Here is a 21,175-nt window from a genome sequence, read left to right as displayed (position 1 = left end):
TGGTGCGCTTAACCGCTGAGCCATCTCTCCACCTAAAATTTTTAATGAGAATCTAAAATTTCTGTAAGAATTAATTTGTGGGTGTTTAGAGAGAGAGAGAGAGTGGAGAATCCCTCGGCGCCAGTTAAGCTCCGGCTGGTGGAGAAATGCTCTAAGGGTGTGCACACTTCTCCCGGACAATGCACTGAACAATCCCCACTCTCCTCATAGACAAGACGTCTAGCAATGGGTGCCAGTGCTTCCCAGGCTTCTGCCCAGCGACTGATGCTGCCCACGCTTAGAGTGAGTCTGCCCGCTCAGTTAAACCTCCGTGGTGCCGCTCTTACAGAAACTCGTAGAGATCTGTCTTCTCCGTGATTCAGATCCCGTCAAATTGGCAACTAAGGCAGTGCAGGTCTAATTTAAGGGTCCCCACCAAGGGCAGGCTAGCACTGCTGCGCTTGCATTTCTCAGACAAGAGCTCTGGCCACCACTGGGTAAAAGATAGATGAAAAAACACATGACGCCACCAAGGGATCTGGGCTGGCTGGGTCTACGGCAAACCCCGTGGGCGAGTTAGTGCTGGAACAGCTCTCTCTATCTTCTGCCCCGTTTTCTATAAAGGAGATCCAGAATTATGAAGGGAAACAGGCAATGATGATTCATGCCTTCAGTTCTAGCACTTGGGAGGCAGAGGCAAGTGAATCCCGAGTTCAAGGCTGGCCTGGTCTACAGAGTGAGTTCCAGGACAGCCATAACTACGTAGAAGAACCCTGTCTCAGAATAAACAAAGCGAAAAATGAAAATGAAAAAGAAATCTAACAGCCAGTTTATGCTGAGCAAGGTGATATGCACCTTTCATCCTGGCACTCGGGAGGCAGAGGCAGGAAGATCTCTGAGTTCGAGGCCAGGCTGTGTGTAAGCATATTTACATATACTCTATTGATGAAAATATGTTTATAATGAGCCTATGTACCCAAAAAAGATACAGTTAGTAGATGTTGAGAAAACACTTTCCAGATCGAATTTCTTGTTTTTCATTTTAGAATATGAAACAAAAAAAAGTGAAACTTAGAATAATGACATTTCAAAGCTGGGGGATTGGATAAATGAAATCAAACTATTTCCAGCTCATAAGCACGAGTTATCCCCTGTTTTTTCATGTTTGGAGTGGGTACCTCAAGGACTATCACCCATATGTGATTTGTGGAGAACTGTTACCCATATGACACACGATAAGAGCCAAATGAAAGAGGCAGTCCTGTGGGGACTTGGGAAGAGAGGGGGATGGGAAAGGCTGTTGTTGAGGGAGACCTAAGAGCTGTATTCAGGCCTCCTGTACCCCTGTTTCCAGCCACAGCCAGGAGCTGTGGTTTCCCGGCTCCTTTGTGCTGTGCTATGTTGTCACTCACGCCAAGCATGGGCAGAACATGAAAGGGACCAGCAAGATAGACACTTGAGGGCCAACTCCGTGACGCAGTCTGGGAGAGCACTGTCATCAGCCACTCTGGACGTCACATTAGGACAGAGGCAGATGTCACAGAGGCAAATAGCACCACACCTCCAAGGGCTGCCATTAAGGGCTCCCTGTGTGAGAGCTATGAGGGACGCATCCTTGCCAGATAAAGAGTTGCCAGAGCCCATCTTGGTGGTAGACCCCAGGGCGCCTCCTGGCCGAAAGGAGAATGCCGGCCCTGGAGCTTTGTTCGCTGGGTGCAGTCTCTCAGCTGCTCCCCCGGATTCTTTCTTCATTATCCAGAAATGTGCCTCTTGCATGAAGTCAGGTTTATATCCCCTGAGCCTGAGCTTCCAATCCTCAAGACGTGCAGAGGAAGTAGGAATTCTGTTTTCCTCTACTGTTGACCTCTAACATACCTACGCATCAAGGCCCTAAACACATTTGCCTTGATGGGATTTTCCCAAACTCCAGCCGGTTACTGTCTCTACCTTGTACTAGCAATTAGAGAACTAACTCCGTGCCTCAAGCACTGGGACAAGAGAGCCCATCAGTTAATGCCTGACTCCCACTCACAGGCCCCTGCGGCGCTGTCCTTGCAAGGCTGTCCAACTGCAGACTCTTCATGAGTCAGACCTTAGTTTCCACCCAACTCCCGCCTCCACTTCTCCAAAGGACAAACTCCTCTGGCAGAACGGCAACCATAGGCCCTTAATCCAGGTCACTTTGCTGGCTTTAGATACAGCAAGAGCAGCAAGAGAGGCCTACTCACTTCTTCCAGCAGGCGCCTATGGGTGTCGATAAAATGACAGGCAGAATGCTAGGATGAAGATGGGCTGGTGAGGTCAGGCGCATCCCTGCTTGTGCAGAGCTCTTGGGGAGGCCCACCATATGTAAGGGTGGAGATGGGGGCACGTCCATGCAGGCCTCCTCTCAGACACATGCAGAGGGACAAGCCAGGCTTTCTGAAGGAAGGGCGTTCACACTGAGAAAAAGAGCAACAGATGAGGGCCTACAGGCAAGGGAGAGAGTGGGCGCTCCCAGCAGAAGGTAAGCTGTGCAGAGAGGCCTGAAGAAGCCCTTTACGTGTGGAGCATCTTACCGTTCAGCAGAGCCCAGAGGTGATGCCAGGCTGCACAGAAATATGGACCTTGGTTCTCAGAATTGTGAGGCAACTGGAAGACTCTAGATCATTAAAGAAAGTTCTGGGACATTTAGGCAAGCCCAAAGGTAACACCGGTTTAGAATTTGGAGGCATAGAGAAAAATGAAGGATGGTCCCTTAGCTTCAAGACGCCCCTCAGTGGCACACCACAGGCACTGCTGGGTTCCATACCTGACAGGCGTGTGGTGTGGGCCCTTGGCCCACAGCATGCACAGCTCTGAGGCCTGCAGAGTCAGAACTGTGTTGTGTGTTGCCCATGCCACTTCCGGGGCTGCACAGCATGAGCCTCAGGAAGGCATGTGGACTGACCAAGGAGCAGAGTCAGCCCTGTCTCTGAAAGTCTGATCTGGAACTAACTGTGGAGTGAGTCTTGTGTGCTCTGAAGAATGCAGAAGGATTCCAAAAAAATAAGATTAGGGAGTGAAGGAGACAATCTCAGCCCTGTCTGATCTGGGGGATGCTATGCCGCCTCTATGCCAGCAATGGGGAGACAGGGTGATTTGAAAAGCTTCCCAAGCGTCTGCTCTCCAACAGTCAGGAATTGCATCCCCAGGGGCTGTTATCTATTTCAGCTGGGAACCGGTAACTAGCATGCCCATAAAGTGTCTCCAAGGAAAATAGGGCCTGGTGCCAAGCCCTATTGTGACTGATCTGCAGAGGTCAGCAAGAATGGCATCCTCTGGCATGGAGATGTATGTGACTCAGTGGTAGAATGCCTGCCTGTCATGTGCAAGATGTGGCTTTGATGCCCAGCAGTATTCCTAGATGTAGGAAGGAGTAATGGCCTGCTCTCTTGAATGCACTCAGGTGATTTCTGGGATTCATGAAAGAAACCCAGAAATGACCTAAATGATTCTCCAACCTAGTTCATGATAGATTCATCTTTAGATGTACTAGCAGAGCCTGGTTCTCAAAGCACATAACCAGTGAGTTGTGAAGTGGACACAAGGTCAACTCTAGCTCTGTTGATGTGCCCAGCTGACCTCAGGAAAACAACAAGCCAGTTTCTATTACTAATGAGGACTAATCTGTCACTAATGACTGGCTAATGAAATGCACGCAATTAACAAAGGCAGCCAATGCCAAAGAGTTTATGGGTTTTCTGAGGTTTTTTTCTATGCACGCTGCCCTCCATGGTGGCTAGCTGAAAGGGTGTACCAGAAAGAAGTTCCTGACCAAGAGTTCCAGCTCATCCTTAGCTATGTTCCAAAATGGACCTTCCCTCCTGCCCTAATCTGTGGACCTGTCTCCCTCCTCTGGAAACCTTTCATTCCGGCCACCAGAGTAGGTGCCACTTGGTTGCCCTTTGGACAATACCTTGTCCTTCACAAGATGTAGTCACTACCTCTCCACCTCCCAGATCCCTCTGGCCAGCCTTCACTCAACCCAGCACTCCCATCCTTCAGCCCTGTGATTTCTCCCTCCTCCCACAGGAGCCTCTGAAGAGCTGCTACCACACTCTTTCCCCAGCCAACACCCTCCCAGAGCCAGCTTGCATCACCCTGGGCACCAGTCTTGTTCATCTCTGAAGCAGCTCTTTGCTCAGGCTCTGAAACTCCGGGAGGAAAACAGCTAGCCCTGCCCTGGGCCAGCCTTCCAGTCGCAGAAGACCACACTGTGTCAGAGTTCCTCCTCTGAAGGGAACACAGATATCCCCAGCCACAAATCTTGTTTCTGTGAATTTCTCTCATTCTCTTTGATTCCTCTCAGAAGGAGCTCAGCCCCTGCTCCTTCCTGCCCATCACTCTGTCTAATCTGGGTCATTGGGTTGGCTCCTCTGCCAGCCTCCTCACGCTATCCCCTCGCACTGCGATGCCCAGCTCTCCCTGTTTGCCTGTGCCAGGCCCTTCTGGCTTTATTTCAAACGCCTACTAGCTTCTTCTAAAAACATCTCCTGGTTGAACTTGGCCCTTGCCATGTATGCCGTCTCATTTCTATGGGGTCCACATCTCCATAACTTCTGCAGGGGCGGGAGGCATCGTGTTAGGCCTGGATGTGAGTCTGGCTCTTTCCCAGTTGGGTTAGCCCAGCCAAGCCCCAGGTCTCTCCGAGTCACAGTTTCCTGTGCTGTAAAGCTGGAATCAAAATACTTGCCTATTCCGAGGATCAAGTGAGTGAATGAATGCAAAGATGCTTGGAAGAGCTCTGGAACAGCACCAGTTACCCAGTGTCCAGAGAGGCACTGCCAGAGAGCCTCCAGCCTCCACTGCACCCCATACTGTGCTCAGCCCCGTGGGCCTGGCACGGAGGGCCTCTACGGTCACACTCCAGCCTTACCTCCTGACCATCCCTCACTGGGCTCTGGCGCAGGCAGCTTGGCAGACATATGGTTCTGTGCATACATGTTACATGTTCTTGACCTCTGCTTTACCCACCTTCCTGCCATCTATACACCACAGCTATAAACCATCCTTCAGATCTTAGTCAACCCCTGGCTTCTCTGTGGAAGTTCTTCCTAAAACACATGTCCCACACAAGTGCACTGGCTTCCTCACGCGTCTGTAAGCCCTTAAAGGTAGAGCATTGTGGACACTCCCTGATCCCCTCCAAAAACCAGGCTATGTGAGTTGGTTGATTGCTCTGTACTCAAGCCCGCAGAACCAGGAGCGGCCCAGTTTTCCTCTGGGAACTTGAACATCTAGCTGGGCTGTCCTTCTGAGCTGGGAAATAAGTCATACTAGGTTTTCGACTTAATCCAGTAGATGCTTGCTTATCGTGGCAGAACTGCCAGCAACCTAAAGAGAAGTTGCTTACGGTCTAGACCCGTGGTTCTCAGCATTTCTAACGCTGCGACCCTTCAATACAGTTCCTCATGTAGTGGTGGCCCCCAACCATTAAATTGTTTTCATCGCTACTCCATTACTATAATTTTGCTACTGTTATGAATCGTGATGTAAATATCGGATATGCAGGGTATCTGATATGTGACCCATGTGAAAGGACCATTTGACACCCTCCAAGGGGTCATGGCCCACAGGTTGAGAACCACTGGTCTAGACAAAAGTATCAAATTATCACAACAAGTTCATGTGTTGAGTCAACATTGTGGTAATGGCCATAAAGTGAGATGATGGTGAGGGCAGATGGAAGTCAAAGAAGGCATCCCTGTTCCCCTTACACATATGAAACAGATATGGCAGGACTATCAGGTCTGTCTCTACAGGGATAAAAAGCACTGGGGACTTTGAGCTGATGGATTTAAGTTCGTCCCCTGGGCATAACAAGGACTGTCTTCATGGAGCTTAACAGTTATGGTAGATGCTATAAGAGGATATGAGATGTAAGCTATGTATCACTCACACACACACACACAAACACACACACACACACACACACACACACATTCAGCCTGTAGGAACCCCACTTCCCTGCTTTTCCATCATACTCACACACCCTCTTCCTTCTCACCTTGACTCATTCTTGTTCTCCTCCTCCTCACCTCTGGGTCCTGGGGCCATCCATTGTTACCTCATTGGAACAGCCCTGTTTCTGCTCCCAGTAGCTAGAGGCTGGCTTTGGCGAGAGGCTGGTCACCTCAATGCCCAGTCTCCACGAGGGAGGGTGGCGGTGGGGGTCCCTCAAGAGGAAAGTCAAGCCTCAACTCAGCACCTTCTCTTTTTTTCTCCACAGAAAACCAAAAGAGATGTCAATAACTTTGACCAAGACTTTACCCGGGAAGAGCCGGTACTCACCCTTGTGGATGAGGCCATAGTGAAGCAGATCAACCAGGAAGAATTCAAAGGCTTCTCCTACTTTGGTGAAGACCTGATGCCCTGAGAAGCTGCTTCAGGTGGAGTTAGCTGATGCTGCAGGGAGGGTGCTGAGAAAATCCTGTGTTGCAGAGGTCTCGAGCCATTCCTCCTCCCAGGGCCCCCATCCCGTCCATGTCCACTCTCTTATTTATTGCATTCCCTCACCATGCCATGCCCTTTCCCACCCTCCCAGTGACCAGAAGGCACCCTTGGGTCTAGATTCACCAACAACACAGATTTGAATTGTGTCCACTCTGTGGGTATCTGTGTGCAGAGCTGGGTTTGGAGTGTCCGTCCATCTGCAAGCCTGAAGCAACTTCAGTTCTTTTATTACAAAGGAAAAAAACAAACCAACATGAAGACTCTGGCTCTGCCACTGGACATAGAATCCTGACTCTTCTCTTTTCTCATTATCCCTGTTCCCCAATCTGCCATCCCTGCTCATCTACCTAGGAGAAGAGACTGGATTTTCTTCCATGTGAGAACCAGAGGCATGCCCTTGACAGGAGGAGCCTGGGATGCTCAGGCTGGCCAGCTGTGGCAGTTTGCTCTGGAGTTGCACATTCCTGCTTGCTTTGGTTTTAGCTTTTTTTGAGCATGCCAAAGTTGTGTATGTTTATATCTCATGGAAGAAATCATTTTGATTTTGAACTCCTAACATTTAAAAAACAAAAAAACAACTATTACCAATTTCACTTTCTAATTGGCCAAAAGATAGGTATCCCAGTGTGAATGCAGGTAGATATTAAAGGGCTACTACACAGTGAGAATCCAGTCATCCAAAGCTTATTATTGATGCTTTAGTGACACGTGAGGGCTATGCAAAGAGAGCAAAAGAAAACTCTGCCTTCTCATTATGAGAATTCTCCCTGAGCACCATGGCCACCAGAGCAGCAGCCAGTGCCCCAAGGCTCCAGAACAATCCAGCTCCCAGATTCTCTCTCCAGTTTTGTCCCACGTTCCCAGCGTAAGCTCTGTTTTCTGTTGCACTTCTACAAAATGGCACCACTGTGTTGTGGTTTGAAATATACAATGTGTGGAATGAACTGTGAAGTATCTGCTTTGGGAATGCAAGGAACAAAACTCAGCCTGGGTCAGGCGGAAGGCATCGGGGGACTGATGCGCAGCTGATTTGAAGACTGACGAAGTGGTGGGGTGTGGCCGGAGTTTTGGTGACACGCCATGGTGACTCACGTGGACTCTATTTAATGGACTGATATTACCTCCTGTAGATATGCTGACAGTGTTACAGTCTTTGGTTCCCAGGGGTTCTCTGTGGCTTCGTGTATATGTTCCCTGGAGGTCATTTGATTACCTATTTTATTGAACTGATTTAGCAGGGAATGGAATCCATTCCAACTGTTGCACGTGGATTTCCCAACTGCCCCTAAATATATATACTTGTGAGTGGCAAAGTGGCACCAATGAAGCTTTTTGCCTTTTGTACATTTGAGATTTTTTTGTATATAGTGTTTGCTGCAAGGCCTGTGGAATTAATTCATTGAATATAGAGGTATCAACTGCTGCATGTTCAGGCATATTCTAAAACTTTAGTCTATGAGAGAATAACTATAATAATGTCCAGGTGCAATCTTCTTATCAGCTATTGGTTCACGTTACTGAGAGAGAGGTGTGTTTCTTTCCAGGGAGGGCTGGGGTCCTTTATATTGTTTATTTCCTTTTGGGTTAAAAATGTAACCATATATTGAGCTGTATTAAAATCACGTTGGTTCTCCCGTGCTCTATCATGCCCTGATAGAGACAGCAGACAGGGAGGAATGTTCTCAATAGTGGTTTCCAAGCTTGGACAGTGACTATTTTGAGCCCATACTAAATGTGTCCCTATTTGCATCTGGCTGGTCACAGCCTTTGTTCCTGATGACCTTTAGTTCCCTCCTGCTTTTTTTTTTTTTTTTTAAAGAAAAACTCAGGTGTAACTGTGATCTGTTCTTAAGGTGATTGCAAATATTAAATACTATGCTGTATCAATCTGTATGTTTGGCATACCAGGGAAGTGATGAAGAACATTAGGTTAATTTAATTTATCTTCAGTGACTTGACATACTGGGGGAAGACTTATCTTTTTGAGTAGATAATAAGCACAGAGACATCTTCATGGTGGTACCATCTCATTGTTTAGAAAAACATGATAATACACCCATCATACTCAGATCTCTCTCTCTCTCTCTCTCTCTCTCTCTGTCTTCCTTCTCTCTCTCTTCTTCCTTCCCTCCCTCCCACCCTCCACCCCAGCTTCCTTTACCATTGAACATTGGACAGCGAAGGCCAATATTAAGTGGCTTTTTTCCCCAGGGCTTGGTGGTGTTCACGTGACAGTGGGGCTAGGTCCTTCCTCCCAGCCAACGGGCACTGTTGCTGGGAAATCAAGCAGTACATTCCACCAGCATCTCTAGGCAGTCAGCCCCCTGGCTCCCTTTTGGTGCCCGTAGCCCTGCTGGCTAGAATGCCGCTAGCCAGTGCTGTCCTCACACAGGCAGATTTGAGTCCAGGCGCATGTGTGTGTTCCTTGGATGGATACTGGGTCCTTTCAGCAAGAACTTGGGCAGAGGGACTGTGCTCGGTGGTAGGGCTCTTGCCTGGTGGTGTGCTCTGGCTCCAGTGCCATGAAAACAGCAAAGGCGGGGGTGGCCACACTGATAGATTTCTGACAGGTCCCTATCTTTACAACTCTCATTCTCTTTCTTTTAAAGAAAAAAAAGCGCAAAATTATGCCAAAAACCTACATGAAGGATAGTAATTCCTCCCTTCCTCTCATTATGGACTTTGTAAAGTAGAAACATAATTTTTTTTCCTCCAAAGGTGAAAACACAATTCATTCTTGCTTTAAAAATAAAAGAAGGCTAAAAAAAATTACCTCTTTTTAAATTATGTGCAAAGTAATTCTGGCTAAATAGAAAATATTCAGTTTTAGGGGTTTTATTTTGTAGTGTGAAGCTTTCTTTGTACACACTCTTTCTTTCTGGATGTGATTTTAATCTCTTGCCATCCATTAGTGTAATTTCATTGTAACATTACTGTGCCAAATGTACTGTACTCAAAAGGATGTGAATGTGTATTGTTCCAGAACGTAATAAATACGATAATAAAATATTAAATCTTACTTCTCCGTCCCAACAAGAATGTCTCTGTCCTTTTGCCTTTTGCATACTAGAGATTCAAAACTTCCAGGATGGAGTTGTTAGAGTGCTTGCCCATCATGAACAAAGACCCAGATTCAACGCCCAGCACCCACAAAACTCAAAACAGTGACACACACCTGTGACCTCAGTGACATAATGGGTTCAGGGCCAACCTGGGCTGAAAGATATGGTGCAAAAACCAAACACCACCTCTAAAACCTCATCCCAGTACAGTGGAACACACTTGTAATCCAGCACTCAAGGGGCAGAGGCAGGAGGGTCATGAGCTCGAGGTCAGCCTGGGCTACATAATGAAACTTTGAAAAATAGAACAAGCACACAGGCAGGATGGCTCAGTGAGTGAAGACACTTCCCACACAAGCTGGTGGTCTGAGTTCAGGTCTGAAACCTGTATTAATTTGGGGAGAAATGTCTCTGGGTTCCCTCTGGTCGCCACATGTGTGCCATGCATGCCCACCACCCTACACACCAGAACATGCACAACGGCTAATTTTATTTTATTCCGGGTGTGAGTGTGTGTGCAGCAGAAACCATGTTTGCAGAGGTTAAAGGCCAGCTCTGTGGAGTCAGACCTCTTCTGCCTTTACGGGAGCTACGGAGTCGACCTTAACTCATCAGGCTCATATGACCAGCGCTTTGCCACCTGAGCGATCTCTCCTGCTCTAAAATCCTTTTTAGTTCAAAACCAAACCCTTCAAGTCTAAAACCTACATGGCGGAAAGCCTTTGCTCTTTTATTTGCAGGCACATGAAGGCTGCAAATGATTATTTGCTTATTCTCCGGGCACATATCAGCTAGCCAACTGAGAAAGAAAAGAAGGCCTGTACAGGTCGGATGTGCCCCTGGTGCCTGAGCATGGGAAGAGGAGACTTCTTTCCCATAGTCAAGCTCGGGGAGACTGGCTCAGTGGACATCTGCATGGGGCTGACACTATACCGTGGTTGGTAGAGTACATTTCTAGCATCCATGACGCCTTGGATTCAGACAATAGGAACCCATAAAATGGGCATGTAACACATACCTGAAATCTCAGCACTTTGGAGGAGTACACAAGGACCAGAAGTTCCAGGTCATCCTTGGCTACATAGCAAGTTTGAGGCCAGCCTGGACTACATGAGTCCCTGTCTCAAAAACAAAAATGAAAACTAAAGCAAAACAAAATGGCAAACAGTTCACAGTGGCTAGACTTTACAACCGAAGTTCACGCAGAATTCTGCTTCTGGCTGCTGCTCCCAATCCCTGTAGCCAGGACAATACTTCTAAGCTCAGAGTCCCTCAGCTACCAACAGCTTGGTTGATGGAGCTGGTGCTCTGCTCCCATTCATGTCCCAAGCCAACATGTGGCTGTGGCCATGCTAAAGATTCTCATACTTCTTCTTCCCCTGTTTTACAGCTCTTTCCCTGCTTGGGCCCTTTCCCACCATTTCATTCCTATAGTCCTGCCCCTACACACAGGGGATTGGAGGCACAATAGTGGGTCTTAGGTTTGTTTGGTGGTGCTGGGGATAGAATCTAAGCCCTTACACACTAGGCAAGTACTCTACCATAACCTGCATTCTATCCCTGAAGAACGTTGGAAACTCAAAAGCTTCCTCTTGGGCATACAGAAACTTTAATTAATCGATGCTTCTGCTCATTGCAAACATACCAGCCTTCATGTTTGCCAACTTATCCCCCTTTCAGGCCACAAAACACATTGATATGTTTTATTTTGCAGTGTTGTAAAAAGGGCCCAGGGCAGTTAACACTGTACAAGGAGCCGCAGATGACCTTTTCAAAAAAGTCCAGGGACTTTGCTGTGTAATACTAAAAGGCCACCTCTCTGTTTATTCCAAACACAGCTTGCTTACTTGAAGCTGTGTGCATGGTCTTCAGACTCACCCTGGAGAAGGTGAGTCACTGTCCTGTAATCTTCTTCTCTGATTCAGTCAGATGTTTTCAGGTAAGTGGCCACCGAAAGAGAAGCAAGCTTCCAATCAACATACCTAACTTATCATGAGTTTAAATAAGGGAGAGAGAGATTAAAGATTAAAAGCTTATGATCTGGTTGTCTCCAGATTGGGAGGTGGAGAGAAGACATCAGCTAAGTCAAATACGGTGGCCCAGGTCTACAGTTCCAGCGTTAGGGAGGCTGAAGCAGGAGAACTACAAGAGTTTAAGGCCAGCCTGGAGTACACATTAAGACGATATCAGCCAGGTGGTGTGGTGCATGTCTTTCATCCCAGTACTCTGGAGGCAGATCTCTGAGTCAAGGCCAACCTGATCTATATAGTGAGTTCTAGGACACCCAGGGCTACACAGAGCAGCCCTGTCTTGAAAAACAAAAAATCTTATCGATCAAATGATAACCTAGCATATATTGGGGCTTTCAGGTTATCTTTAGCTACTCAGCAAATTCAAGACCAGCCAGGACTATATAAGACCCTGTTTGAAAATTCTATGCTGTAGGGCATGGAATTTTGTTGATACATGCTAGAAAACGGCTGATGGTGGTTGGTAATGACCATCTCCTGTCCTCAACTAGGTTCTTGTTCTACCGCCTCCTAAGAATGGAGTAGGCAGACAGCACAGGGTATAAACAAGAGGTAATTTATGAGTAACTCATGAATAATGACCTTAGAATGGGATAAAATGGGTACCCATATTTAAATAAAGCAGGCTTGAAGTCTTGGTAGCAGCTAGATGCTCAAATTTGCAGGCTTGGGAAGCAGGAACAGTCCCTTGCAGAGAGAGAGTATGTGGGTCTGAGAAGTGTGTGGATATAGAAAAGATGACATTGATGTTGGAAGTAAGGAGACTGACAAAGACACTTAAAACAAGTCTCCATGTTAAAAACTACAATAGTCTAGTTGGGCCTGGCGGCACAAATACTGCAGAACCTGGGGCAAGCCGTTATCTTAACATATCAAGCAAAATGGGAACAGTGGCTGCAGCTCTACCACCAGCCACAACTCACCTTTTAAACAGTCTTCAGGGCCTTCTCTGCATGCCCCTCCCAGCGATATGACTTCTCTACCTGGAGTTGTGAGCATGGATCTTCAGAAGGATCTCAAGAAGGAAGGTGCGTTTTTTTATGTATTTCCTCGTCAACTCATCCATAAGCAAGACCCTGGGCTCAATGCCTGGCACAACAACAACAAAACCCAGTAGATATTTGCACACCTAAAGAAGCTAAACAAGAAGGAGGACTCTGACCAAGATGCTCAGTCCTCATTCAGAAAGGCAGAGAGGATGGACATCAGAAGAGGGAGAAAATGGAACAGGACAGGAGCCTGCCACAGAGGGCCTCTGAAAGACTCTACCCTGCAGGGTATCAAAACAGATGCTGAGACTTATAGCCAAACTTTGGGCAGAGCAAAGGGGATCTTATGAGAGAACTGGATAAGAGCTGGAGAGGACAGGAGCTCCACAAGAAGAGCAACAGAACTAAAATTCTGGGCACAGGGGGCTTTTCTGAGACTGATATTCCAACCAAGGACCATACTCGGAGATAACATAGAACCCCTCCACAGATGTAGCCCATGGCAGTTCAGTGTCCAAGTGGGTTTCATAGTAATAGGAACAGGGACTGTCTCTGACATGAACTTATTGAACTGCTCTTTGATCACTTCCCCCTGAGGGAGGGAGGCAGCCTTACCAGGACACAGAGGAAGACAATGCAGCCAGTCCTGATGAGACCTGATAGACTAGGCTCAGAAGAAAGGAAAAGAAGACCTCCCCTATCAGTGGACTGGGAGAGGAGCATGGGTGGAGAAGAGGGAGGGAGGTTGGATTGGGAAGGGAGGAGGGAGGGAGCTACAGGTGGGAAACAAAGTGAATAAACTGTAATTAATAAAAAATATAAAAGAAAGAAAGGAAGGAAAGAAGGAAGGAAGGAAGGAAGGAAGGAAGGAAGGAAGGAAGGAAGGAAAGCAGGCAGGAAGGCAGGGAGCCTTCTGCTTTCCAGTAAAGACTGTGTTAATCAGCCATTCTGATGAACAAATCAGACCGGAAAAGGAGAATGTGTAGCAGTAGCACTCAGCAGGTGCTTCAGATATAGAACCTAGCGGGGACTTTTGTGTTTCTTCTCTGAGCATAAAATGATGCAAGGTCTCTTGGTGCTGACAACATCTACTAACATATGCATGTGTGTGTGTGTGTGTGTGTGTGTGTGTGTTATGAATTAATAAAAATGAGGCTGTAGAGATGGCTCAATGGTTAAGAGTACTGACTGCTCTTCCAGAGGAACAAAGTTCATTTGACAACAGAAAATGCCACTGCCTCAAGAAAGTTGTGTTGGCTACTGTGGTTGTCAAGTTGACAAGCATGCTAGGGTCATTTGGGAAGAGGGGACCTTAACTGAGAAATGCCTCCATCAGATTGGCCTGTGCTGCTGCTATTCCTTGGACATCCAGTGCCCAGACGGACAAACTTTCTTTACTTTGTGAAAGTGACTCTTCAGAAGCCAGTATCAGGTGGTCTGGAGCAGCATGGAAAATTTGCCAAGATGCCTTCATCCTTCTCTCCAGGATGGCACCTTGGATTGGCCCTTTGCGTCTCCATGCAGGGTTTATGTTCCTTTGGGTGCTTGTTTGCTTGTTCTTAAGGCAGGGTCTTGCTATATAGCTCTGGCTAGCCTGGAACTCACTACATACGCTAGGCTGGCCTTGAACTCTCCAAAATCTGTCTCCCTCTGCCTCTGCCTCTGAGTGGTGAGATTAAAAATATGCACCACTATGCCCAGTTTTTAAAAAGGAAGAGTCACATACCTTTCATCTCAGCACTCTGAAGACAGAGAGAGGCAAACCAGCCTGGTCTACAGAACTGCCAAGACTACATGTGAAACCCTATTTTGAATCTCCCCCCCAAAAAAGAGAATTATTTATTTTGTGGAGGGGAGCGTGTGCTGGACGTGTTGATGGCCACAGGTCAGGAGTCAAGTGTTTCCTTCTACCGTGTGGCTCCCAGGGATTGAACTTAGGTTGGCTGGCTTGGTGACAGGTACCTTTACCTACCGAGCCATCTCTCTGATCCTCCATGCTGCTTTGACACAGAAAGGATTCGCTAAGCCTCTCCTTTGAACCATATCAAGATCTCGTTGGTAAAAACAAACAAACAATCCCAAGGTACACTTCACAAAATGGATATAGGGAGTCAGCATCAAACAAGATTTGGCCTCAGCTACTTCACCACGGGCAAAAGACGCTAGATAAGCAGCTAAAAAGGAACAGCCTCTGGTCTCTCTGCTGATTGCTACTCTGCAGTGCAAAACGGTTTCATGCCATCTCCTTTGCTAAGTCTTCCTGTTGCTTCCTGAGCTCCTGAGGTCCTGTTCAGAAGTCTCTGCTTCTGGCTTTAGCTCGAAGTGTTTGCCTATAGCACTTTCAGAGTTTGACGTCCCATACAAAGGCCTTTGATCCACTTAGTTCCAGTTTCACCGGCACCATCTGTAAAATGTCAGTGAGCAAAAAGGCTAGCAGGAACAATGGCTAGTGTCTGTGTTAAGATTTCTCCTTGATAAAGTAAGCATCCCTGACCCTTGATGAGCCGATAGCTAAACATGGGGTCAGACGGGCTGGTGTAACTAGGGCAGCTAATATTCACTCTCTGATTTTCTTTTTCCATCTATGCCCACCCACCCCTTCAGGGAAGACAGCCCTCCCCCCATCCCAAGGCCCCACTCTAAAGCAGAAAGGGAACATAGCATCAAAGACAGGGTTTTTGGTCTTGCAAACTAACTAAAGACAGGCCTGATGCTTAAGGCCAAAGACAGACAAGCAAGACAAAGAAATTCCTGCAAGCTATTAACATAGCGGAAGTGCGGAGAAAGGTGGACTGCCTTATCAAAGTAGACTTTCTGGAGGAGGCAGGATGATGAGCATGGTTGGGCATAGGGCAGGGCAGGGCCTCACCGTGGTTGTTTAGTATTGCATGGCCTAGGAGAGTTGGGAGCTTGTCCAGGGAACTTTGAGCCATGACAGCCCTCAGCTTGCTGCCTCAGCCCTAGGATTGCTTGCAGTGAGTGGGACAATCTCTGAGTGTGCCCAACCTACTTCTGTGTATGCTGAGAGAGTTCAGTCCATTCACTGCTCTCTTTAGTGGATCAGATGGAGATCCCTTGAGAGGTGGCCAGGCCCATTTGAAGGACCTAGCTAGGGAGTGAATACGTATACCCTGATTTCCTTCCTCCTATGGGCCTCCTCAGCTCACCTCTTCAAAGTCCATCCCTGTTCCTAAGTCTCAGCTCCCAATGCCTAGAAACACAATTTACCTGGAAACGTCACCTATCAGATCCCAGAAGAATTTCCTACCAGGCAACAGCTGTCATGCTCTCCTAAGAACCAGAAAGGGCAAGAGAAACCAGGGAACAAAATACCTACTAAACAAAGACAAGATCAGATACCAGCACCTAGAATCACAATCTTCCCAAACCCAGATGACCAGGAAAACACAATCAATAACAGGCAGGACTCTATGTCTCCACTAGAGCCCAGCAACCCTATCACAGCAGGCCCTGATTAACATAACATAGCTGAAATACAAGACAAAGACCTAAAAAGACTGTATGACTATGACAGAGGTCCTTAAAAAGGAAATGAATAAATCCCTTAAAGAAATCTGTAAAAACACAAACAACACAGTAGAAGGAAATTAATAAAAAAACAAAACAAACAAACAAACAAAAAACAGTTGAAGACCTGAAAGTAGAAATAGAATCAATAAAGAAAACCAAAGCTGAGAGAAATGTGGAAACTGGCAATTTAGGAACTCTAATAGGGGCCTTGGAGGCAAGCACGAAAAGAATCTAAGAGATGAAGAGGGAGTCTCAGTCACTAAAGACACCATAGGAGAAATGGATACCTGGGTCAAAGAAAATGTTAAAACTCAAAAATCTGGACACAAAAGATTAAAGAAATCTGGGACACTGCGAAAAGAACAATTCTAAGAATAATAACAATAAAGGAAAGAGAAGAAACCTAGGTCAAAAGCCCGGAATATAGTTTCAACAAAATCCTAAAAGAAAATCTCTCTAATCTAAAGAAGGATACAGAACACCAAACATGCTGGGCCAGAAAGGAAGTCTCCTTAGCACATGATAATCAAAACACTAAACATACAGAACAAAAAAAGAATTTTGAAAGCTCCATTCTAGCTGACCACGACAGACTAAAGCTAGATATCAACAACAGAATCTTACAAACTCATGGAAACCAAACAACTCACTACTGAATAAAAAATGGTTTGAGACAGAAGTTAAAAAGATGTTAAAGACTTTATAGAATTGAATGAAATGAATTCACATCATACCTAAACTTATGGTACACGACACAATGTGTGGTACATGATGTGGTTCTAAGAGTCAGGTTCACAGCACCAAGTGTCTACATAAAGAAATTGGAGAGCTCTCACACCAGCAACTTAACAGCACACCTGAAAGCTCAGAACAAAAAGCAGAAATCACATTTAAAAGGAATAGATAACAAGAAATAGTCAAACTCAGAGCTGAAATTAATAAAGCAGAAACAAACAGAAAATAATAATAATAATAATAAACTGAAACGAACAGTTGGTTCTTGGAGAAAATCATTAAGACCGACAAACCCTTATGTAAATTAGCTAGTATTTTCTTTCTATTGAGATTTGTTTGGTGTCTGTATATGTGGTCAATTTTGGAGAACATTCTATGAGGTCTGAGAAAGTATATTCTTTTGTGTTTGGGTGAATTGATATATAATGTCAATTAGCTCCAACATTTCTCTGTATGTTGTATGGATGACTTGTCTGAGAATGGGATATTTAAGTGGGTACTTTAATTTCTAATTACAAAATTAGAAATAAAAAGGGAGACAACAGACACTGAGAGAATTTAGAGAATTATTAGGACATACTTTAAAAACCTGTACCCCTGAAACTGGAAAATCTAAAAGAAATGGATTATTTGTTGATACATACCACTTACCAAAGTTAAATCAAGACAAGATAAACAATTTATTTTGGATCTTTCTTTCTTTTGTAATGCCAGGTTCACGGGACCCTCAGAGACCACCAGGAGATGACTCAGTGCAATAGCAAGAGAGTTTTATTACGAGAGTGATCAAACTCATGACCCAAGTCTCACTGACGCAGCAGTAGAGAAGTGGGACCTTGAGCTCTGAGTGAGCAGGATTTTTAAAGGGAAAGACTGCAAGCAGGAGGTTTCCATGGGAGCAAGCAGGGGAGCACATGCCTTGGCATTACAGGATTGGGTAAAAGTCAGAGGGGTGAGGTGACCTTCTCTGAGGCACATAATCACAATTGCCTAAGGCATATAATCACAATTGCTATTCTTCTAAACTAAATCTGGAACACTGGGGAGAATTTTCCCACTGGATTCCCAACCAGTTCTCATTGATTATTGCCAGGGAGATTGTCTCTATTTTCTATAAAGCATTTATTCTGTAATATTTCCTGGAGGCTGTTGCTAGAAGAGCTAACTCTGTTGTTTGCCAAGTGTACGTTCTAGGATATTTCCTGGTACCTGAATTCAGCTCCCAGTCAAGATGGCTCTTTATTTCAAAATGGAGTTATACCCAGGTTAACTTAAACTCTTCACTTTCTTCTTTCTTTCCTTGTTTCTTTCTTTCTTTTTGTCTTTCTTTCTTTCTTTCCTTTATATTTTTTTTTAAAGAGGGTTTCTATGTGTAGGTAGCCTTGGCTGTCCTGGACTCACGTTTTTATAGAACAGGCTGACTTTAAACTCAGAGATCTGCCTCCACAATTGCTGGGATTAAAGGCATTTGCCACCACCATCCAGCTTTACCAGACTTTCAAAGAAGAATTCATGCCAATACTCCTCAAATTATTCTACAAAATAGAAATAGAAGGAACATTACCCAACTCAATTTATGAGTCTACTTACCCTGATAGCCAAAACACTTAAAGACCCAATAATGAAAGAAAATTATAAACCAATTCCCCCTGTGAACATAGTTGCAAAAAATTCTCAGTACAGTACTTGAAAACTAAATCCAAGGACACATCAAATAGATCATCTACTATGATCAAGTAGGCTTCATTCCAGAAATGCAGGGATGGTTCTAAGAGAACCAGGCCTGACACCCCCCAAAGTTACCAGGAACTAGTGCCCACCCCCTCAAAGTCATGAAGAACTAGTCCATAGGTCACCAATTCCAGAAACAAGGTCATAAAATTTCCTATCCAAGGAACAGCCTGAGGATAACAAGAATAGGAAGGTATCTTATCTCAGGGTAGGGCAGCTGTGCTGGGCAGCCCACAGACCTTGTAGCATCTCAAGGCACCGAAAATACCTAACATTCCTGAGGCCTATAGACAGCTCCCTCAATGTTGTGTTAGAGAGCCAATCACTTTGTAACAAGCTTGCCCTTTCTGAATGTCATCCAATCATGTAACTGCTAAGCTGGGAATTCCCAGTTCTTGCTCAAACCCCAGTAAAAACCCTGCTGTGCAGCTGCTCAGGGCTGTTCAGGCCCTCCTGATCCACTGTGTTGGTGATGGTGAAAAGACCAGCTTAGCTTAAACCAGATTAAAGCTCATTGCTCTTGCATACATAGTCTGGCTCCTGGTGATTTTGGGGGACCTTAAGATCTGGTCATAACAGTTCAACATACATAAGATAAATGTAATCCACCACATAAACTGAAAGAAAAAAACACACAGTCATCTCATTAGATACAAAAAAGGCCTTTGACGGAATCCAACAACCCTCATGATAAAAGTCCTGGAGAGATTAAGGATACATAGGATATACCTCAACGTAATGAAGGCCATTTGCATCAAACCTGTAGCCAGCATAGACTTAAATGGGGCGAAACTCCAAGCAACTCCACCAAAATCAGAAACAAGACAAGGTTGCCCATTCTCTCCGTATTTATTTAATATATAAAGTCTTATATATTTGAAGTTGAGCACTTAAAGTCTCAACTTCAGCAATGGTATGTTATGTTATATATTATATTATATTATATTATATTATATTATATTATATTATATTATATTGTATTATATTGTATTATATTGTATTATATTGTATTATAATTACATTTTTATCCCTTTAGAAGCCTGTTTATTTTCTGAGTGACAAAGGGTGGACCCAGAAAGAAGGGAAGGTAGGGATGATGTTGGAGGAGTGCAGGAATAGAGGGAGGGGAAATCATAATCAGTATATAGCAGATGAGAAAAAAATTCTCATTTCCATAAAAGGAAAAATGTATATTTGTACTTATAATATAATAAGTACATAATATTAATAATAAAAACAATAATATCCATGCGCTTTATCTGTCCCCAGTAGGCATGAGCAGACACAGCTCTACAGTATCATGTGCTGTAGCTTGGGCTGTCAGAGAGACTTCTATCCACGTGAGGCTGAGCTCTGTGACTTTGCCAGAAAAGAATTCTGGAGTGAGGCAGTGGGAAGAGGAGTTGGGGTTCGCTGGGAAGAGATTTTCACATTAATAGAGAGGTCTGTACAAGCATGGTTTCTCAAGAGGTCCACTGGTAAGTGGCCCCACAGAAGCCACAGATAGGACTTTTGTGGTGTCCGAAGCTAAACCTCAAACTTTTTTTTTTTTTTTTTTAATAAGTGCGGTCACAGGGTTGTTCCTGAGGCCCATGAGATGGGACTCCGACTGATAAGGTAGAAAGCTCTGAGCCACAAGGAGTGTACCAGGAGGCTCAGATGTGCTTTTATTACGAAGTTTATATTCTCGGCGAGATTCCCAGGAATTGGAAGGTGAGTTTCTGAGACTAGAGTAAGGCCATCTTAAAGACAGTTTATATGAAATATCTTTATGTAAAGGGAATATCTTCTCTATATAAGCAACCTGCACAGGAAATGTTGGTAATTGTGCTGGAATTCTTGACTCCCTCCTGGCAAGATATTTAAGCAGACTCCAGAGGGAGGGGTTCTTCTGCCTCCCATGTTCCTTTCATTTTCCCCTATTTTTCTTTGAGTTCATTACCTCAATTAATCCACTTACATATTCTTTCTCTTTCAGGCTTTTATGGACATCCTGCTACTTCCTACTGGCCATGCATCTAGGTCCATGGTTCTCAATTGTGAGTTTGACCCTTTGGGGGGTCAAACAACCCTTTCATAGAAGGTTGCCTAAGATAACAGTAAGCAGCACTCCCCCATGGCCTCTGCATCAGCGCCTGCCTCCAGGTTCCTGCCTTGACTTCCTTCAGTGATGGACAACAATGTTGAGGTGTAAGCCAAATAGACCCTTTCCTCTTTCCTCCCCATGCTGCTTTTGGTCTTGGTGTTTTGGGTCAGCGTAGTTAACCCTGTCAAAGACACTCCCCCTCCTTCTGTTGGTCTGTTTTTCAAGACAAGGTTTCTCTGTATAGCCTGGCTGTCCTGGACTTACTCTGCAGACCAGGCTGGCCTTGAACTCCATTTTATCTCTGTGCTGGGATTAAAGTCGTGTGCCACCACTGCTCCCTCTTTCTTTGTTTCTTTTCTTTTTCCTTCCTTCCTTCCTTCCTTCCTTCCTTCCTTCCTTCCTTCCTTCCTCCCTCCCTCCCTCCCTCCCTCCCTCCCTCCCTTCCTTCCTTCCTCCCTTCCTTTCTTTTCTTTTCTTTCTTTCTTTTTCAGGGTCTCTCTATGTACCTCTGGCTGTCCTGGAACCTTGTGTATAGACCAGGCTGCCTTTTCTTCTTTT

At 45.3% G+C, this 21,175-nt stretch overlaps 1 protein-coding gene across 1 annotated transcript in view; it reads left to right on the top strand.

Moving 5' to 3' along the window:
• The window catches only part of Prkce (protein kinase C epsilon), a 482,657-nt gene extending 473,185 nt beyond the window's left edge, over positions 1-9,472 (top strand). Inside the window, exon 15 of the mRNA XM_060363396.1 lies at positions 6,230-9,472. Coding sequence (XP_060219379.1) covers positions 6,230-6,376 — 147 coding nt within the window. The 3' untranslated portion in view covers positions 6,377-9,472. The remainder of the gene's footprint in view (positions 1-6,229) is intronic.
• Positions 9,473-21,175: the final 11,703 nt, after the last annotated feature.

This window comes from Meriones unguiculatus, chromosome 1, assembly GCF_030254825.1.
Source record: "Meriones unguiculatus strain TT.TT164.6M chromosome 1, Bangor_MerUng_6.1, whole genome shotgun sequence".
Lineage (NCBI taxonomy): Eukaryota > Metazoa > Chordata > Mammalia > Rodentia > Muridae > Meriones > Meriones unguiculatus.
Note: the sequence above shows the minus strand (reverse complement) of the source record. Positions and strands in the feature narration are given on the sequence as shown.